Here is a 22,292-nt window from a genome sequence, read left to right as displayed (position 1 = left end):
CCCTCGACTCCATTCCCTCCCATCTCCTAAAACCTCTTGCTCCTACTATAATCCCTACGCTCACACACATTTTTAACTCTTTCCTCTACTCTGGTACCTTTCCCTCCTCTTTCAAACATAAAACAGTCATACCATTACTCAAAAACAGCAAGCTTGACCCTACGTGTCCGTCTAGCTATCTACCGGTCTCCTTCCTGCCTTTAGCCTCTAAACTCCTTGAACGTCTTGTATTCTTTCGCTTGCTCCATTTTCTCAACACCTATTCTCTCCTAGACCCTCTACAATCTGGCTTCCGCACTGCTCACTCAACTGAAACAGCCCTGACTAAAATAACTGACGACCTCCATGCTGCCAAATACAGAGGTCATTACACTCTGCTCATATTACTCGACCTCTCTGCAGCATTTGACACCGTGGACCACCCTCTTCTCCTTCATATTCTCCATACTCTTGGTATTCTGAACAAAGCTCTATCCTGGATCTCATCCTACCTCTCCCATCGTACTTTCAGTGTCTCTTCTGCTAACACCTCCTCCTCCTCTATTGATCTCTCTGTGAGGGTACCCCAGGGCTCTGTCCTGGGACCTCTTCTCTATTCTCTGTACACACTCTCTCTAGGTGACCTAATAACATCTGTTGGGTTTAAATATCACCTCTACGCTGACACACAAATTTACTTTTCAACACCCGACCTTACACCTGCTGTACAAACCAAAGTTTCTGAATGTCTCTCTGCTATATCATCCTGGATGGCCCTCCGCCGCCTTAAACTCAACATGGCTAAAACAGAGCTCCTTATACTTCCTCCCAAACCTGGCCCTACTACCTCCTACCACATTACTGCTGGAAGTACGATCATTCACCCAGTAGCCCGAGCACGCTGCTTAGGGGTCACACTCGACTCTTCTCTCACATTCAAAACGTCTCTAAAACATGTCGCTTTCCCCCCCTCAATATTACAAAGATACGCTCTTTCCTCTGTTGCTCGACTGCTAAAACTCTGAATCAGGCCCTCATTCTCTCCCATCTTGATTACTGTAACCTCCTGCTGTCCGGCCTTCCTGCCTCTCACCTGTCTCCCCTACAATCTATCCTAAATGCTGCTGCCAGAATCACTCTACTCTTTCCTAAATCTGTCTCAGCATCTCCCCTCCTGAAATCCCTCTCCTGGCTTCCGATCAAATCCCGCATCTCACACTCCATTCTTCTCCTCACTTTTAAAGCTTTACACTCTTCTGCCCCTCCTTACATCTCACTATACCCCCCTCTGCTCCTCCTTACATCTCAGCCCTAATTTCTCGTTATGCACCATCACGACTCTTGCGTTCTTCTCAAGGATGTCTTCTTTCTACCCCCTTTGTATCTAAAGCCCTCTCCCGCCTTAAACCTTTCTCACTGACTGCCCCACACCTCTGGAATGCCCTTCCCCTCAGTACCCGACTAGCACCCTCTCTATCCACCTTTAGGACCCACCTTAAGACACACTTGCTTAAAGAAGCATATGAATAGCACTGTGGATATTCTGAACACGATACATAAAGCTTGGCCCCCTGCAGACGCACTTACCAGAACTCCCTCCTACTGTCTCTGTACGTTCTACCTACCAATTAGACTGTAAGATCCTCGGGGCAGGGACTCCTCTTCCTTAATGTTACTTTAATGCCTAAAGCACTTATTCCCATGATCTGTTATTTATATTATCTGTTATTTATTGGATTACCACATGTATTACTGCTGTGAAGCGCTATGTACATTTATGGCGCTATATAAATAAAGACATACAATACAATACAATACAATACATCGTGCCGAGGTCACCTCCGGCAAACAGAAAGTTAAGAGCCTGAGCTTCACACCCCCCAGCAGTCCGATCCCACCCACCAGTAGCAGCCTGTGTCCCCCCCCGTACCCACCAGTAGCAGCCTGTCTCCCCCCCCGTACCCACCAGTAGCAGCCTTATCCCCCTCCCCCCATACCCACCAGTAGCAGCCTGTGTCCCCCCCCCCCCCGCACCCACCAGTAGCAGCCTGATCCCCCCCCGTACCCACCAGTAGCAGCCTGATCACTCCCCCCGCCCCGCACCCACCAGTAGCAGCCTCATCCCCCCCCCCGCACCCACCAGTAGCAGCCTGATCCCCTGCAGTTTGTCTCTCTCCGCCTTCTGCTGCTGCTCAATGATCTGCGCACGCTCCTAGCGAGGAAGAAAACAACCGCAATTACCAACAATACTCCCCGCTCCGCAACACATGCTCCCCGCTCCGCAACACAGTGCCACACAAGGCCCCCGCTCCGCACACAGTGCCACACATGCTCCCCGCTCCGCACACAGTGCCACACATGCTCCCCGCTCCGCAACACAGTGCCACACAAGCTCCCCGCTCCGCACACAATGCCACACATACTCCCCGCTCCGCAACACATTGCCACACAAGCTCCCCACTCCGCACACATGCTCCCCGCTCTGCACACAGTGCCACACATGCTCCCCGCTCTGCACACAGTGCCACACAAGCTCCCCGCTCCGCACACAGTGCCACACAAGCTCCCCACTCCGCACACATGCTCCGTGCTCTGCACACAGTGCCACACATGCTCCCTGCTCTGCACACAGTGCCATACATGCTCCCCGCTCTGCACACAGTGCCACACATGCTCCCCGCTCCGCACACATGCTCCCCGCTCTGCACACAGTGCCACACATGCTCCCCGCTCTGCACACAGTGCCACACATGCTCCCCGCTGTGCACACAGTGCCACACATGCTCCCCGCTCCGCACACATTGCCACACAAGCTCCCCGCTCCGCACACATGCTCCCCGCTCTGCACACAGTGCCACACATGCTCCCCGCTCTGCACACAGTGCCACACAAGCTCCCCGCTCCGCACACAGTGCCACACATGCTCCCCGCTCCGCACACATTGCCACACATGCTCCCCGCTCTGCACAGTGCCACACATGCTCCCCGCTCTGCACACATGCTCCCCGCTCCGCACACAGTGCCACACATGCTCCCCGCTCTGCACACAGTGCCACACATGCTCCCCACTCCGCACACATGCTCCCCGCTCGGCACACAGTGCCACACATGCTCCCCGCTCTGCACACAGTGCCACACATGCTCCCCGCTCTGCACACAGTGCCACACATGCTCCCCGCTCTGCACACAGTGCCACATGCTCCCCGCTCCGCACACAGTGCCACACATGCTCCCCGCTCCGCACACATGCTCCCCGCTCTGCACACAGTGCCACACATGCTCCCCGCTCTGCACACAGTGCCACACAAGCTCCCCGCTCCGCACACATGCTCCCCGCTCTGCACACAGTGCCACACATGCTCCCCGCTCCGCACACATTGCCACACATGCTCCCCGCTCTGCACATAGTGCCACACATGCTCCCCGCTCTGCACACATGCTCCCCGCTCCGCACACAGTGCCACACATGCTCCCCGCTCTGCACACAGTGCCACACATGCTCCCCGCTCTGCACACAGTGCCACACATGCTCCCCACTCCGCATACATGCTCCCCGCTCGGCACACAGTGCCACACATGCTCCCCGCTCTGCACACAGTGCCACACATGCTCCCCGCTCTGCACACAGTGCCACACATGCTCCCCGCTCTGCACACAGTGCCACATGCTCCCCGCTCCGCACACAGTGCCACACATGCTCCCCGCTCCGCACACATGCTCCCCGCTCTGCACACAGTGCCACACATGCTCCCCGCTGTGCACACAGTGCCACACATGCTCCCCGCTCTGCACACAGTGCCACACATGCTCCCTGCTCCGCAACACAGTGCCACACAAGCCCCCCGCTCCGCACACAGTGCCACACATGCTCCCCGCTCCGCACACAGTGCCACACATGCTCCCCGCTCCGCAACACAGTGCCACACAAGCTCCCCGCTCCGCACACAGTGCCACACATACTCCCCGCTCCGCAACACAGTGCCACACAAGCTCCCCGCTCCGCACACAGTGCCACACATACTCCCCGCTCCGCAACACAGTGCCACACAAGCTCCCCACTCCGCACACATGCTCCCCGCTCTGCACACAGTGCCACACATGCTCCCCGCTCTGCACACAGTGCCACACAAGCTCCCCGCTCCGCACACAGTGCCACACAAGCTCCCCACTCCGCACACATGCTCCGTGCTCTGCACACAGTGCCACACATGCTCCCTGCTCTGCACACAGTGCCATACATGCTCCCCGCTCTGCACACAGTGCCACACATGCTCCCCGCTCCGCACACATGCTCCCCGCTCTGCACACAGTGCCACACATGCTCCCCGCTCTGCACACAGTGCCACACATGCTCCCCGCTGTGCACACAGTGCCACACATGCTCCCCGCTCCGCACACATTGCAACACAAGCTTCCCGCTCCACACACATGCTCCCCGCTCTGCACACAGTGCCACACATGCTCCCCGCTCTGCACACAGTGCCACACAAGCTCCCCGCTCCGCACACATTCTCCCCACTCTGCACATAGTGCCACACATGCTCCCCGCTCTGCACACAGTGCCACACAAGCTCCCCGCTCCGCACACAGTGCCACACATGCTCCCCGCTCCGCACACATTGCCACACATGCTCCCCGCTCTGCACACAGTGCCACACATGCTCCCCGCTCTGCACACATGCTCCCCGCTCCGCACACAGTGCCACACATGCTCCCCGCTCTGCACACAGTGCCACACATGCTCCCCGCTCTGCACACAGTGCCACACATGCTCCCCACTCCGCACACATGCTCCCCGCTCGGCACACAGTGCCACACATGCTCCCCGCTCGGCACACAGTGCCACACATGCTCCCCGCTCTGCACACAGTGCCACACATGCTCCCCGCTCTGCACACAGTGCCACATGCTCCCCGCTCCGCACACAGTGCCACACATGCTCCCCGCTCCGCACACATGCTCCCCGCTCTGCACACAGTGCCACACATGCTCCCCGCTCTGCACACAGTGCCACACAAGCTCCCCGCTCCGCACACATGCTCCCCGCTCTGCACACAGTGCCACACATGCTCCCCGCTCTGCACACAGTGCCACACAAGCTCCCCGCTCCGCACACAGTGCCACACATGCTCCCTGCTCCGCACACATTGCCACACATGCTCCCCAGTCTGCACACAGTGCCACACATGCTCCCTGCTCCGCACACAGTGCCACACATGCTCCCCGCTGTGCACACAGTGCCACACTTGCTCCCCGCTCTGCACACAGTGCCACACAAGCTCCCCGCTCCGCACACAGTGCCACACATGCTCCCCGCTCTGCACACAGTGCCACACATACTCCCCGCTCCGCACACATTGCCACACAAGCTCCCCGCTCCGCACACATGCTCCCCGCTCTGCACACAGTGCCACACATGCTCCCCGCTCTGCACACAGTGCCACACATGCTCCCCGCTCTGCACACAGTGCCACACATGCTCCCCGCTCTGCACACAGTGCCACACAAGCTCCCCGCTCCGCACACAGTGCCACACATGCTCCCCGCTCCGCACACATTGCCACACATGCTCCCCGCTCTGCACACAGTGCCACACATGCTCCCCGCTCTGCACACATGCTCCCCGCTCCGCACACAGTGCCACACATGCTCCCCGCTCTGCACACAGTGCCACACATGCTCCCCGCTCTGCACACAGTGCCACACATGCTCCCCACTCCGCACACATGCTCCCCGCTCGGCACACAGTGCCACACATGCTCCCCGCTCGGCACACAGTGCCACACATGCTCCCCGCTCTGCACACAGTGCCACACATGCTCCCCGCTCTGCACCCAGTGCCACATGCTCCCCGCTCCGCACACAGTGCCACACATGCTCCCCGCTCCGCACACATGCTCCCCGCTCTGCACACAGTGCCACACATGCTCCCCGCTCTGCACACAGTGCCACACAAGCTCCCCGCTCCGCACACATGCTCCCCGCTCTGCACACAGTGCCACACATGCTCCCCGCTCTGCACACAGTGCCACACAAGCTCCCCGCTCCGCACACAGTGCCACACATGCTCCCTGCTCCGCACAAATTGCCACACATGCTCCCCGCTCTGCACACAGTGCCACACATGCTCCCTGCTCCGCACACAGTGCCACACATGCTCCCCGCTGTGCACACAGTGCCACACTTGCTCCCCGCTCTGCACACAGTGCCACACAAGCTCCCCGCTCCGCACACAGTGCCACACATGCTCCCCGCTCTGCACACAGTGCCACACATACTCCCCGCTCCGCACACATTGCCACACAAGCTCCCCGCTCCGCACACATGCTCCCCGCTCTGCACACAGTGCCACACATGCTCCCCGCTCCGCACACAGTGCCACACATGCTCCCCGCTCTGCACACAGTGCCACACATGCTCCCCGCTCTGCACACAGTGCCACACATGCTCCCCGCTCTGCACACAGTGCCACACATACTCCCCGCTCCGCACACATTGCCACACAAGCTCCCCGCTCCGCACACATGCTCCCCGCTCTGCACACAGTGCCACACATGCTCCCCGCTCTGCACACAGTGCCACACATGCTCCCCGCTCTGCACACAGTGCCACACATGCTCCCCGCTCTGCACACAGTGCCACATGCTCCCCGCTCCGCACACAGTGCCACACATGCTCCCCGCTCCGCACACATGCTCCCCGCTCTGCACACAGTGCCACACATGCTCCCCGCTCTGCACACAGTGCCACACAAGCTCCCCGCTCCGCACACATGCTCCCCGCTCTGCACACAGTGCCACACATGCTCCCCGCTCTGCACACAGTGCCACACAAGCTCCCCGCTCCGCACACAGTGCCACACATGCTCCCTGCTCCGCACACATTGCCACACATGCTCCCCGCTCTGCACACAGTGCCACACATGCTCCCTGCTCCGCACACAGTGCCACACATGCTCCCCGCTGTGCACACAGTGCCACACTTGCTCCCCGCTCTGCACACAGTGCCACACAAGCTCCCCGCTCCGCACACAGTGCCACACATGCTCCCCGCTCTGCACACAGTGCCACACATACTCCCCGCTCCGCACACATTGCCACACAAGCTCCCCGCTCCGCACACATGCTCCCCGCTCTGCACACAGTGCCACACATGCTCCCCGCTCTGCACACAGTGCCACACAAGCTCCCCGCTCCGCACACAGTGCCACACATGCTCCCTGCTCCGCACACATTGCCACACATGCTCCCCGCTCTGCACACAGTGCCACACATGCTCCCTGCTCCGCACACAGTGCCACACATGCTCCCCGCTGTGCACACAGTGCCACACTTGCTCCCCGCTCTGCACACAGTGCCACACAAGCTCCCCGCTCCGCACACAGTGCCACACATGCTCCCCGCTCTGCACACAGTGCCACACATACTCCCCGCTCCGCACACATTGCCACACAAGCTCCCCGCTCCGCACACATGCTCCCCGCTCTGCACACAGTGCCACACATGCTCCCCGCTCTGCACACAGTGCCACACATGCTCCCCGCTCTGCACACAGTGCCACACATGCTCCCCGCTCTGCACACAGTGCCACACATGCTCCCCGCTCTGCACACAGTGCCACACATACTCCCCGCTCCGCACACATTGCCACACAAGCTCCCCGCTCCGCACACATGCTCCCCGCTCTGCACACAGTGCCACACATGCTCCCCGCTCTGCACACATGCTCCCCGCTCTGCACACAGTGCCACACATGCTCCCCGCTCTGCACACAGTGCCACACATGCTCCCCACTCTGCACACAGTGCCACACATGCTCCCCACTCTGCACACAGTGCCACACATGCTCCCCGCACTGCACACAGTGCCACACATGCTCCCCGCTCTGCACACAGTGCCACACATGCTCGCCGCTCTGCACACATGCTCCCCGCTCCGCACACAGTGAGAACACATGCTCCCCGCTCTGCACACAGTGCCACACATGCTCCCCGCTCTGCACACAGTGCCACACATGCTCCCCGCTCTGCACACAGTGCCACACATGCTCCCCGCTCTGCACACAGTGCCACACATGCTCCCCGCTCACCACACAGTGCCACACATGCTCCCCGCTCTGCACACAGTGCCACACATGCTCCCCGCTCTGCACACAGTGCCACACATGCTCCCCGCTCTGCACACAGTGCCACACATGCTCCCCGCTCTGCACACAGTGCCACACATGCTCCCCGCACTGCACACAGTGCCACACATGCTCCCCGCTCTGCACACAGTGCCACACATGCTCCCCGCTCTGCACACATGCTCCCCGCTCCGCACACAGTGCCACACATGCTCCCCGCTCTGCACACAGTGCCACACATGCTCCCCGCTCTGCACACAGTGCCACATGCTCCCCGCTCTGCACACAGTGCCACATGCTCCCCGCTCCGCACACAGTGCCACACATGCTCCCCGCTCTGCACACAGTGCCACACATGCTCCCCGCTCTGCACACAGTGCCACATGCTCCCCGCTCCGCACACAGTGCCACACATGCTCCCCGCTCCGCACACATGCTCCCCGCTCTGCACACAGTGCCACACATGCTCCCCGCTCTGCACACAGTGCCACATGCTCCCCGCTCCGCACACAGTGCCACACATGCTCCCCGCTCCGCACACATGCTCCCCGCTCTGCACACAGTGCCACACATGCTCCCCGCTCTGCACACAGTGCCACACATGCTCCCCGCTGTGCACACAGTGCCACACATGCTCCCCGCTCTGCACACAGTGCCACACATGCTCCCTGCTCCGCACACATTGCCACACATGCTCCCCGCTCTGCACACAGTGCCACACATGCTCCCCACTCTGCACACAGTGCCACACATGCTCCCCACTCTGCACACAGTGCCACACATGCTCCCCGCACTGCACACAGTGCCACACATGCTCCCCGCTCTGCACACAGTGCCACACATGCTCGCCGCTCTGCACACATGCTCCCCGCTCCGCACACAGTGCCACACATGCTCCCCGCTCTGCACACAGTGCCACACATGCTCCCCGCTCTGCACACAGTGCCACACATGCTCCCCGCTCTGCACACAGTGCCACATGCTCCCCGCTCTGCACACAGTGCCACATGCTCCCCGCTCTGCACACAGTGCCACACATGCTCCCCGCTCTGCACACAGTGCCACACATGCTCCCCGCTCTGCACACAGTGCCACACATGCTCCCCGCTCCCCACACAGTGCCACACATGCTCCCCGCTCTGCACACAGTGCCACACATGCTCCCCGCTCTGCACACAGTGCCACACATGCTCCCCGCTCTGCACACAGTGCCACACATGCTCCCCGCTCTGCACACAGTGCCACACATGCTCCCCGCTCTGCACACAGTGCCACACATGCTCCCCGCTCTGCACACAGTGCCACACATGCTCCCCGCTCTGCACACAGTGCCACACATGCTCCCCGCTCTGCACACAGTGCCACACATGCTCCCCGCACTGCACACAGTGCCACACATGCTCCCCGCTCTGCACACAGTGCCACACATGCTCCCCGCTCTGCACACATGCTCCCCGCACAGTGCCACACATGCTCCCCGCTCTGCACACAGTGCCACACATGCTCCCCGCTCTGCACACAGTGCCACATGCTCCCCGCTCTGCACACAGTGCCACATGCTCCCCGCTCCGCACACAGCGCCACACAAGCTCCCCGCTCCGCACACAGTGCCACACATACTCCCCGCTCCGCAACACAGTGCCACACAAGCTCCCCGCTCCGCACACAGTGCCACACATACTCCCCGCTCCGCAACACAGTGCCACACAAGCTCCCCACTCCGCACACATGCTCCCCGCTCTGCACACAGTGCCACACATGCTCCCCGCTCTGCACACAGTGCCACACAAGCTCCCCGCTCCGCACACAGTGCCACACAAGCTCCCCACTCCGCACACATGCTCCGTGCTCTGCACACAGTGCCACACATGCTCCCTGCTCTGCACACAGTGCCATACATGCTCCCCGCTCTGCACACAGTGCCACACATGCTCCCCGCTCCGCACACATGCTCCCCGCTCTGCACACAGTGCCACACATGCTCCCCGCTCTGCACACAGTGCCACACATGCTCCCCGCTGTGCACACAGTGCCACACATGCTCCCCGCTCCGCACACATTGCCACACAAGCTTCCCGCTCCACACACATGCTCCCCGCTCTGCACACAGTGCCACACATGCTCCCCGCTCTGCACACAGTGCCACACAAGCTCCCCGCTCCGCACACATTCTCCCCACTCTGCACATAGTGCCACACATGCTCCCCGCTCTGCACACAGTGCCACACAAGCTCCCCGCTCCGCACACAGTGCCACACATGCTCCCCGCTCCGCACACATTGCCACACATGCTCCCCGCTCTGCACACAGTGCCACACATGCTCCCCGCTCTGCACACATGCTCCCCGCTCCGCACACAGTGCCACACATGCTCCCCGCTCTGCACACATGCTCCCCGTTCCGCACACAGTGCCACACATGCTCCCCACTCCGCACACATGCTCCCCGCTCGGCACACAGTGCCACACATGCTCCCCGCTCTGCACACAGTGCCACACATGCTCCCCGCTCTGCACACAGTGCCACATGCTCCCCGCTCCGCACACAGTGCCACACATGCTCCCCGCTCCGCACACATGCTCCCCGCTCTGCACACAGTGCCACACATGCTCCCCGCTCTGCACACAGTGCCACACAAGCTCCCCGCTCCGCACACATGCTCCCCGCTCTGCACACAGTGCCACACATGCTCCCCGCTCTGCACACAGTGCCACACAAGCTCCCCGCTCCGCACACAGTGCCACACATGCTCCCTGCTCCGCACACATTGCCACACATGCTCCCCGCTGTGCACACAGTGCCACACTTGCTCCCCGCTCTGCACACAGTGCCACACAAGCTCCCCGCTCCGCACACAGTGCCACACATGCTCCCCGCTCTGCACACAGTGCCACACATACTCCCCGCTCCGCACACATTGCCACACAAGCTCCCCGCTCCGCACACATGCTCCCCGCTCTGCACACAGTGCCACACATGCTCCCCGCTCTGCACACAGTGCCACACATGCTCCCCGCTCTGCACACAGTGCCACACATGCTCCCCGCTCTGCACACAGTGCCACACATGCTCCCCGCTCTGCACACAGTGCCACACATACTCCCCGCTCCGCACACATTGCCACACAAGCTCCCCGCTCCGCACACATGCTCCCCGCTCTGCACACAGTGCCACACATGCTCCCCGCTCTGCACACAGTGCCACACATGCTCCCCGCTCTGCACACAGTGCCACACATGCTCCCCACTCTGCACACAGTGCCACACATGCTCCCCACTCTGCACACAGTGCCACACATGCTCCCCGCACTGCACACAGTGCCACACATGCTCCCCGCTCTGCACACAGTGCCACACATGCTCGCCGCTCTGCACACATGCTCCCCGCTCCGCACACAGTGAGAACACATGCTCCCCGCTCCGCACACAGTGCCACACATGCTCCCCGCTCCGCAACACATTGCCACACAAGCTCCCCACTCCGCACACATGCTCCCCGCTCTGCACACAGTGCCACACATGCTCCCCGCTCTGCACACAGTGCCACACAAGCTCCCCGCTCCGCACACAGTGCCACACAAGCTCCCCACTCCGCACACATGCTCCGTGCTCTGCACACAGTGCCACACATGCTCCCTGCTCTGCACACAGTGCCATACATGCTCCCCGCTCTGCACACAGTGCCACACATGCTCCCCGCTCCGCACACATGCTCCCCGCTCTGCACACAGTGCCACACATGCTCCCCGCTCTGCACACAGTGCCACATGCTCCCCGCTCTGCACACAGTGCCACACATGCTCCCCGCTCTGCACACAGTGCCACACATGCTCCCCGCTCTGCACACAGTGCCACACATGCTCCCCGCTCCCCACACAGTGCCACACATGCTCCCCGCTCTGCACACAGTGCCACACATGCTCCCCGCTCTGCACACAGTGCCACACATGCTCCCCGCTCTGCACACAGTGCCACACATGCTCCCCGCTCTGCACACAGTGCCACACATGCTCCCCGCACTGCACACAGTGCCACACATGCTCCCCGCTCTGCACACAGTGCCACACATGCTCCCCGCTCTGCACACATGCTCCCCGCTCCGCACACAGTGCCACACATGCTCCCCGCTCTGCACACAGTGCCACACATGCTCCCCGCTCTGCACACAGTGCCACATGCTCCCCGCTCTGCACACAGTGCCACATGCTCCCCGCTCCGCACACAGTGCCACACATGCTCCCCGCTCTGCACACAGTGCCACACATGCTCCCCGCTCTGCACACAGTGCCACACATGCTCCCCGCTCTGCACACAGTGCCACACATGCTCCCCGCTCTGCACACAGTGCCACACATGCTCCCCGCTCTGCACACAGTGCCACATGCTCCCCGCTCCGCACACATTGCCACACATGCTCCCCGCTCCGCACACATGCTCCCCGCTCTGCACACAGTGCCACACATGCTCCCCGCTCTGCACACAGTGCCACACATGCTCCCCGCTCCGCACACAGTGCCACACATGCTCCCCACTCCGCACACATGCTCCCCGCTCTGCACACAGTGCCACACATGCTCCCCGCTCTGCACACAGTGCCACACATGCTCCCCGCTGTGCACACAGTGCCACACATGCTCCCCGCTCTGCACACAGTGCCACACAAGCTCCCCGCTCCGCACACAGTGCCACACATGCTCCCCGCTCTGCACACAGTGCCACACATGCTCCCCGCTCCGCACACATGCTCCCCGCTCCGCACACATGCTCCCCACTCCGCACACATGCTCCCCGCTCTGCACACAGTGCCACACAAGCTCCCCGCTCCGCACACAGTGCCACACATGCTCCCCGCTCTGCACACAGTGCCACACAAGCTCCCCACTCCGCACACATGCTCCCCGCTCTGCACACAGTGTCACACATGCTCCCCGCTCTGCACACAGTGCCACACATGCTCCCCGCTCTGCACACATGCTCCCCGCTCCGCACACATGCTCCCCGCTCTGCACACAGTGCCACACATGCTCCCCGCTCTGCACAGTGCCACACATGCTCCCCGCTCTGCACACAGTGCCACACATGCTCCCCGCTCTGCACACAGTGCCACACATGCTCCCCGCTCTGCACACAGTGCCACACATGCTCCCCGCTCTGCACACAGTGCCACACATGCTCCGCACGCAGTGCCACACATGCTCCCCGCTCCGCACACAGTGCCACACATGCTCCCCGCTCCGCACACAGTGCCACACAGAGAGACAGAGAGAGAGACAGACAGAGAGACAGACAGGACAGACACACAGAGAGAGACACACACACCTTTTCCTCCCCGTTCTCCTCTGCTTCTGCTTTCAGACTGCGGATATCATGCTGCAGGCGAGACATCTCCCCCTGAGAGCAGGGAAAGGAAGAGACTGTTTCCCCCCGGCCAGCAGCAGAGCGCCCCAGCAAAGCCCCAACACACAACTTATTCTGTTATAACCATGTTAGCACATTCCCGTCACAGACAGCATCCTGATCTCTCACCGTACAGCACCGTGTATTACTGCTGCATCCTGATCTCTCACCGTACAGCACCGTGTATTACTGCTGCATCCTGATCTCTCACCGTACAGCACCGTGTATTACTGCTGCATCCTGATCTCTCACCGTACAGCACCGTGTATTACTGCTGCATCCTGATCTCTCACCGTACAGCACCGTGTATTACTGTTGCATCCTGTGCTCTCACCGTACAGCACCGTGTATTACTGCTGCATCCTGATCTCTCACCGTACAGCACCGTGTATTACTGCTGCATCCTGATCTCTCACCGTACAGCACCGTGTATTACTGCTGCATCCTGATCTCTCTCCTGCCTCTGGGTACTCACCCTGCAGTGGGAGCGGTTATTACCCCTCCTGCCTCTGGGTACTCGCCCTGCAGTGGGAGCAGTTATTACCCCTCCTGCCTCTGGGTTCTCACCCTGCAGTGGGAGCTGTTATTACCCCTCTTGCCTCTGGGTACTCGCCCTGCAGTGGGAGCGGTTATTACCCCTCCTGCCTCTGGGTACTCGCCCTGCAGTGGGAGCGGTTATTACCCCTCCTGCCTCTGGGTACTCGCCCTGCAGTGGGAGCGGTTATTACCCCTCCTGCATCTGGGTACTCACCCTGCAGTGGGAGCGGTTATTACCCCTCCTGCCTCTGGGTACTCACCCTGCAGTGGGAGCGGTTATTACCCCTCCTGCCTCTGGGTACTCGCCCTGCAGTGGGAGCGGTTATTACCCCTCCTGCCTCTGGGTACTCATCCTGCAGTGGGCGCGGTTATTACCCCTCCTGCCTCTGGGTACTCACCCTGCAGTGGGAGCGGTTATTACCCCCCTGCCTCTGGGTACTCACCCTGCAGTGGGCGCGGTTATTACCCCCCTGCCTCTGGGTACTCACCCTGCAGTGGGCGCGGTTATTACCCCTCCTGCCTCTGGGTACTCACCCTGCAGTGGGAGCGGTTATTACCCCCCTGCCTCTGGGTACTCACCCTGCAGTGGGCGCGGTTATTACCCCCCTGCCTCTGGGTACTCACCCTGCAGTGGGCGCGGTTATTACCCCTCCTGCCTCTGGGTACTCACCCTGCAGTGGGCGCGGTTATTACCCCCCTGCCTCTGGGTACTCACCCTGCAGTGGGCGCAGTTATTACCCCTCCTGCCTCTGGGTACTCACCCTGCAGTGGGAGCGGTTATTACCCTCCTGCCTCTGGGTACTCGCCCTGCAGTGGGCGTGGTTGTTACCCCCCCTGCCTCTGGGTACTCACCCTGCAGTGGGCGCAGTTATTACCCCTCCTGCCTCTGGGTACTCACCCTGCAGTGGGAGCGGTTATTACCCTCCTGCCTCTGGGTACTCACCCTGCAGTGGGAGCGGTTATTACCCCTCCTGCCTCTGGGTACTCACCCTGCAGTGGGAGCGGTTATTACCCTCCTGCCTCTGGGTACTCGCCCTGCAGTGGGCGTGGTTGTTACCCCTCCTGCCTCTGGGTACTCACCCTGCAGTGGGCGCGGTTATTACCCCCCTGCCCCTGGGTACTCACCCTGCAGTGGGAGCGGTTATTACCCCTCCTGCCTCTGGGTACTCACCCTGCAGTGGGCGCGGTTATTACCCCTCCTGCCTCTGGGTACTCGCCCTGCAGTGGGCGCGGTTATTACCCCTCCTGCCTCTGGGTACTCGCCCTGCAGTGGGCGCGGTTATTACCCCTCCTGCCTCTGGGTACTCACCCTGCAGTGGGCGCGGTTCTTACCCCCCTGCCTCTGGGTACTCACCCTGCAGTGGGCGCGGTTATTACCCCCCTGCCTCTGGGTACTCACCCTGCAGTGGGCGCGGTTATTACCCCCCTGCCTCTGGGTACTCACCCTGCAGTGGGCGTGGTTATTACCCCTCCTGCCTCTGGGTACTCACCCTGCAGTGGGCGCGGTTATTACCCCTCCTGCCTGTGGGTACTCACCCTGCAGTGGGCGCGGTTATTACCCCCCTGCCTCTGGGTACTCACCCTGCAGTGGGCGCGGTTATTACCCCCCTGCCTCTGGGTACTCACCCTGCAGTGGGCGCGGTTATTACCCCCCTGCCTCTGGGTACTCACCCTGCAGTGGGCGCGGAACTCCTGCTCCTGGACTTTCAGACTCTCGTTCATTGTCACCAACGCTCGGAGTTCCTGCAGAATGCTGAATACAGGGAACATGGGAACAACACGCTAACGTAACATGCAGGCGGCGTTATACAACCCGCACACGGATACCTCGGCACTCACGGAATGGGATTAAGGATTGTGTGCCCCTGTGAGGGGACTCGTGCAGCACAAAGACTAAAATACACCCCCTGTTCTGCCCTCGGGCTCCTGGGGCGGTGCCCCCATAGCATTTCTGAACAACTTTATTACAAGAACACAATGAAAATGCCCAGAATGCATAGAATAATTACGGTGACAAAACAATGCTCTCGCTGGGAGAGTCGGGGTAACAAAGCGCTGGGAGAGTCGGGGTAACAAAGCGCTGGGAGAGTCGGGGTAACAAAGCGCTGGGAGAGTCGGGGTAACAAAGCGCTGGGAGAGTCGGGGTAACAAAGCGCTGGGAGAGTCGGGGTAACAAAGCGCTGGGAGAGTCGGGGTAACAAAGCGCTGGGAGAGTCGGGGTAACAAAGCGCTGGGAGAGTCGGGGTAACAAAGCGCTGGGAGAGTCGGGGTAACAAAGCGCTGGGAGAGTCGGGGTAACAAAGCGCTGGGAGAGTCGGGGTAACAAAGCGCTGGGAGAGTCGGGGTAACAAAGCGCTGGGAGAGTCGGGGTAACAAAGCGCTGGGAGAGTCGGGGTAACAAAGCGCTGGGAGAGTCGGGGTAACAAAGCGCTGAGTACTGAGTGCTGAGTGCTGAGTACTGAGTACTAGCAGAGCTGATCACAGGGGAACAGGCCAGGACTAAACCAAGAGGCAGGGAGTGAGAGACAAACCTAATCCCCAGGGGTCCGGGAAGAAACCAGCTCTATGCAGAGATACATCATAACAGAGAGGACTGACGGACACGCAGAGATTACCTAGCAACAGCAGGAGCAGGTCACACAGCTTTAAACAGGGCAATCCCACTTCAGTGGCCAGTACCTTCCAACAAGATAACTCCCATTCCCCCTACAGGGAGATCGCTCAAGTTCTGAAAGAATTAACCAATGTCACGTACCTGGGGTCAGCTGCGGACTCCACATTTTCCAGAGCAGCAAGTTCCTGGTCCAACGTCTCAGTATAACTTATAACCTGCGGAGCAGAGACCCGCTCAGTAACATGAAGCCCCTCCGTGCCCTGGTGCCCGCTCAGTAACATGAAGCCCCCCCTCTGCCCTGGTGCCCGCTCAGTAACATGAAGCCCCCCCTCTGCCCTGGCGCCCGCTCAGTAACATGAAGCCCCCCCTCTGCCCTAACACCCGCTCAGTAACATGAAGCCCCCCTCTGCCCTTGCGCCCGCTCAGTAACATGAAGCCCTCCCTCTGCCCTGACACCCGCTCAGTAACATGAAGCCTCCGTGCCCTGACACCCGCTCAGTAACATGAAGCCCCCCCTCTGCCCTAACACCCGCTCAGTAACATGAAGCCCCCCCTCTGCCCTGGCGCCCGCTCAGTAACATGAAGCCCCCCCTCTGCCCTGACACCCGCTCAGTAACATGAAGCCCCCTCTGCCCTGACACCCGCTCAGTAACATGAAGCCCCCCCTCTGCCCTGACACCCGCTCAGTAATATGAAGCCCCCCCTCTGCCCTGACACCCGCTCAGTAACATGAAGCCCCCCCTCTGCCCTAACACCCGCTCAGTAACATGAAGCCCCCCCTCTGCCCTGACACCCGCTCAGTAACATGAAGCCCCTCCGTGCCCTGGTGCCCGCTCAGTAACATGAAGCCCCCTCTGCCCTGGCGCCCGCTCAGTAACATGAAGCCCCCCTCTGCCCTGGCGCCCGCTCAGTAACATGAAGCCCCCCCTCTGCCCTGACGCCCGCTCAGTAACATGAAGCCCCCCCTCTGCCCTAACACCCGCTCAGTAACATGAAGCCCCCCCTCTGCCCTAACACCCGCTCAGTAACATGAAACCCCCCCTCTGCCCTGACACCCGCTCAGTAACATGAAGCCCCCCCTCTGCCCTGACACCCGCTCAGTAACATGAAGCCCCCCCTCTGCCCTTGCGCCCGCTCAGTAACATGAAGCCCCCCTCTGCCCTGGCGCCCGCTCAGTAACATGAAGCCCCCCCTCTGCCCTGGCGCCCGCTCAGTAACATGAAGCCCCCCTCTGCCCTGGCGCCCGCTCAGTAACATGAAGCCCCCCCTCTGCCCTGGCGCCCGCTCAGTAACATGAAGCCCCCCCTCTGCCCTGACACCCGCTCAGTAACATGAAGCCCCTCCGTGCCCTGACACCCGCTCAGTAACATGAAGCCCCCCCTCTGCCCTGACACCCGCTCAGTAACATGAAGCCCCCCTCTGCCCTGGCGCCCGCTCAGTAACATGAAGCCCCCCTCTGCCCTGGCGCCCGCTCAGTAACATGAAGCCCCCCCTCTGCCCTGGCGCCCGCTCAGTAACATGAAGCCCCCCCTCTGCCCTGACACCCGCTCAGTAACATGAAGCCCCTCCGTGCCCTGACACCCGCTCAGTAACATGAAGCCCCCCCTCTGCCCTAACACCCGCTCAGTAACATGAAGCCCCCCCTCTGCCCTAACACCCGCTCAGTAACATGAAGCCCCCCCTCTGCCCTGACACCTGCTCAGTAACATGAAGCCCCCCCTCTGCCCTGACACCCGCTCAGTAACATGAAGCCCCTCCGTGCCCTGACACCCGCTCAGTAACATGAAGCCCCCCCTCTGCCCTAACACCCGCTCAGTAACATGAAGCCCCCCCTCTGCCCTAACACCCGCTCAGTAACATGAAGCCCCCCCTCTGCCCTGACACCCGCTCAGTAACATGAAGCCCCCCCTCTGCCCTGACACCCGCTCAGTAACATGAAGCCCCCCTCTGCCCTGACACCCGCTCAGTAACATGAAGCCCCCCTCTGCCCTGACACCCGCTCAGTAACATGAAGCCCCCCCTCTGCCCTAACACCCGCTCAGTAACATGAAGCCCCTCCGTGCCCTGACACCCGCTCAGTAACATGAAGCCCCCCTCTGCCCTGACACCCGCTCAGTAACATGAAGCCCCCCCTCTGCCCTAACACCCGCTCAGTAACATGAAGCCCCCCCTCTGCCCTGACACCCGCTCAGTAACATGAAGCCCCCCCCTCTGCCCTGGCGCCCGCTCAGTAACATGAAGCCCCCCTCTGCCCTGGCGCCCGCTCAGTAACATGAAGCCCCCCCTCTGCCCTGACACCCGCTCAGTAACATGAAGCCCCTCCGTGCCCTGACACCCGCTCAGTAACATGAAGCCCCCCCTCTGCCCTGACACCCGCTCAGTAACATGAAGCCCCTCCCTCTGCCCTAACACCCGCTCAGTAACATGAAGCCCCCCTCTGCCCTGACACCCGCTCAGTAACATGAAGCCCCCCTCTGCCCTGACACCCGCTCAGTAACATGAAGCCCCTCCCTCTGCCCTGACACCCGCTCAGTAACATGAAACCCCCCTCTGCCCTGGCGCCCGCTCAGTAACATGAAGCCCCTCCCTCTGCCCTGACACCCGCTCAGTAACATGAAGCCCCCCTCTGCCCTGACACCCGCTCAGTAACATGAAGCCCCTCCCTCTGCCCTGACACCCGCTCAGTAACATGAAGCCCCTCCGTGCCCTGACGCCCGCTCAGTAACATGAAGCCCCTCCGTGCCCGGGCGCCGCTCAGTAACATGAAGCCCCCCTCTGCCATTGGCGCCCGCTCAGTAACATGAAGCCCCTCCTCTGCCCTGGTGCCCGCTCAGTAACATGAAGCCCCCCCTCTGCCCTGGCGCCCGCTCAGTAACATGAAGCCCCCCCTCTGCCCTGACGCCCGCTCAGTAACATGAAGCCCCCCTCTGCCCTGACGCCCGCTCAGTAACATGAAGCCCCTCCGTGCCCTGGTGCCCGCTCAGTAACATGAAGCCCCTCCGTGCCCTGACGCCCGCTCAGTAACATGAAGCCCCTCCGTGCCCTGGTGCCCGCTCAGTAACATGAAGCCCCCCCTCTGCCCTGGTGCCCGCTCAGTAACATGAAGCCCCCCCTCTGCCCTGGTGCCCGCTCAGTAACATGAAGCCCCCCCTCTGCCCTGGCGCCCGCTCAGTAACATGAAGCCCCCCCTCTGCCCTGGTGCCCGCTCAGTAACATGAAGCCCCCCCTCTGCCCTGGCGCCCGCTCAGTAACATGAAGCCCCCCCTCTGCCCTGACGCCCGCTCAGTAACATGAAGCCCCCCCTCTGCCCTGACGCCCGCTCAGTAACATGAAGCCCCCCTCTGCCCTGACGCCCGCTCAGTAACATGAAGCCCCTCCGTGCCCTGGTGCCCGCTCAGTAACATGAAGCCCCTCCGTGCCCTGGCGCCCGCTCAGTAACATGAAGCCCCCCTCTGCCCTGGTGCCCGCTCAGTAACATGAAGCCCCCCCCTCTGCCCTGACGCCCGCTCAGTAACATGAAGCCCCCCCTCTGCCCTGACACCCGCTCAGTAACATGAAGCCCCTCCGTGCCCTGACACCCGCTCAGTAACATGAAGCCCCCCCTCTGCCCTAACACCCGCTCAGTAACATGAAGCCCCCCCTCTGCCCTAACACCCGCTCAGTAACATGAAACCCCCCCTCTGCCCTGACACCCGCTCAGTAACATGAAGCCCCTCCGTGCCCTGGTGCCCGCTCAGTAACATGAAGCCCCCCCCTCTGCCCTGGCGCCCGCTCAGTAACATGAAGCCCCCCTCTGCCCTGGCGCCCGCTCAGTAACATGAAGCCCCCCCTCTGCCCTGACACCCGCTCAGTAACATGAAGCCCCCCCTCTGCCCTAACACCCGCTCAGTAACATGAAGCCCTCCCTCTGCCCTGACACCCGCTCAGTAACATGAAGCCCCCCCTCTGCCCTAACACCCGCTCAGTAACATGAAGCCCTCCCTCTGCCCTGACACCCGCTCAGTAACATGAAGCCCCCCCCTCTGCCCTGGCGCCCGCTCAGTAACATGAAGCCCCCCTCTGCCCTGGCGCCCGCTCAGTAACATGAAGCCCCCCCTCTGCCCTGACACCCGCTCAGTAACATGAAGCCCCCCCTCTGCCCTAACACCCGCTCAGTAACATGAAGCCCTCCCTCTGCCCTGACACCCGCTCAGTAACATGAAACCCCCCCTCTGCCCTGACACCCGCTCAGTAACATGAAGCCCCCCCTCTGCCCTGGCGCCCGCTCAGTAACATGAAGCCCCCCCTCTGCCCTGACACCCACTCAGTAACATGAAGCCCCCCCTCTGCCCTGGTGCCCGCTCAGTAACATGAAGCCCCCCCTCTGCCCTGGCGCCCGCTCAGTAACATGAAGCCCCCCCTCTGCCCTGGTGCCCGCTCAGTAACATGAAGCCCCCCCTCTGCCCTGGCGCCCGCTCAGTAACATGAAGCCCCCCCTCTGCCCTGGCGCCCGCTCAGTAACATGAAGCCCCCCCTCTGCCCTGGTGCCCGCTCAGTAACATGAAGCCCCCCTCTGCCCTGACGCCCGCTCAGTAACATGAAGCCCCCCTCTGCCCTGGTGCCCGCTCAGTAACATGAAGCCCCTCCTTCTGCCCTGACGCCCGCTCAGTAACATGAAGCCCCTCCCTCTGCCCTGGCGCCCGCTCAGTAACATGAAGCCCCCCCCTCTGCCCTGACGCCCGCTCAGTAACATGAAGCCCCCCCTCTGCCCTGACACCCGCTCAGTAACATGAAGCCCCTCCGTGCCCTGACACCCGCTCAGTAACATGAAGCCCCTCCGTGCCCTGGTGCCCGCTCAGTAACATGAAGCCCCCCCTCTGCCCTGACACCCGCTCAGTAACATGAAGCCCCCCCTCTGCCCTGACACCCGCTCAGTAACATGAAGCCCCTCCCTCTGTCCTGGCGCCCGCTCAGTAACATGAAGCCCCCCTCTGCCCTGGGGCCCGCTCAGTAACATGAAGCCCCCCCCTCTGCCCTGACACCCGCTCAGTAACATGAAGCCCCTCCGTGCCCTGACGCCCGCTCAGTAACATGAAGCCCCTCCGTGCCCGGGCGCCGCTCAGTAACATGAAGCCCCCCTCTGCCCTGGCGCCCGCTCAGTAACATGAAGCCCCCCTCTGCCCTGACGCCCGCTCAGTAACATGAAGCCCCCCCTCTGCCCTGACGCCCGCTCAGTAACATGAAGCCCCTCCGTGCCCTGGTGCCCGCTCAGTAACATGAAGCCCCCCCCTCTGCCCTGGCGCCCGCTCAGTAACATGAAGCCCCCCTCTGCCCTGACACCCGCTCAGTAACATGAAGCCCCTCCCTCTGCCCTGGCGCCCGCTCAGTAACATGAAGCCCCCCTCTGCCCTGACACCCGCTCAGTAACATGAAGCCCCTCCGTGCCCTGACGCCCGCTCAGTAACATGAAGCCCCCCCTCTGCCCTGACACCCGCTCAGTAACATGAAGCCCCCCCTCTGCCCTAACACCCGCTCAGTAACATGAAGCCCCCCCTCTGCCCTGACGCCCGCTCAGTAACATGAAGCCTCCGTGCCCTGGTGCCCGCCCAGTAACATGAAGCCCCCCCTCTGCCCTGACGCCCGCTCAGTAACATGAAGCCCCT

The 22,292-nt window shown here is 61.6% G+C and overlaps 1 protein-coding gene across 2 annotated transcripts in view; it reads right to left on the bottom strand.

Annotated features, from left to right (window-relative positions):
• Positions 1-22,292, bottom strand: part of CCDC93 (CCC complex scaffolding subunit CCDC93) — a 133,948-nt gene that overhangs the window by 33,054 nt on the left and 78,602 nt on the right. For both annotated transcript variants that reach the window (XM_075584584.1, XM_075584585.1), the window contains 4 exons: positions 16,792-16,865; positions 15,708-15,789; positions 13,422-13,493; positions 2,120-2,191 (listed from right to left, as the gene is read on the bottom strand). In XM_075584584.1, coding sequence (XP_075440699.1) covers positions 2,120-2,191; positions 13,422-13,493; positions 15,708-15,789; positions 16,792-16,865 — 300 coding nt within the window. The remainder of the gene's footprint in view (positions 1-2,119; positions 2,192-13,421; positions 13,494-15,707; positions 15,790-16,791; positions 16,866-22,292) is intronic.

This window comes from Ascaphus truei, unplaced genomic scaffold (assembly GCF_040206685.1).
Source record: "Ascaphus truei isolate aAscTru1 unplaced genomic scaffold, aAscTru1.hap1 HAP1_SCAFFOLD_665, whole genome shotgun sequence".
In the NCBI taxonomy this organism is placed as follows: domain Eukaryota; kingdom Metazoa; phylum Chordata; class Amphibia; order Anura; family Ascaphidae; genus Ascaphus; species Ascaphus truei.
Note: the sequence above shows the minus strand (reverse complement) of the source record. Positions and strands in the feature narration are given on the sequence as shown.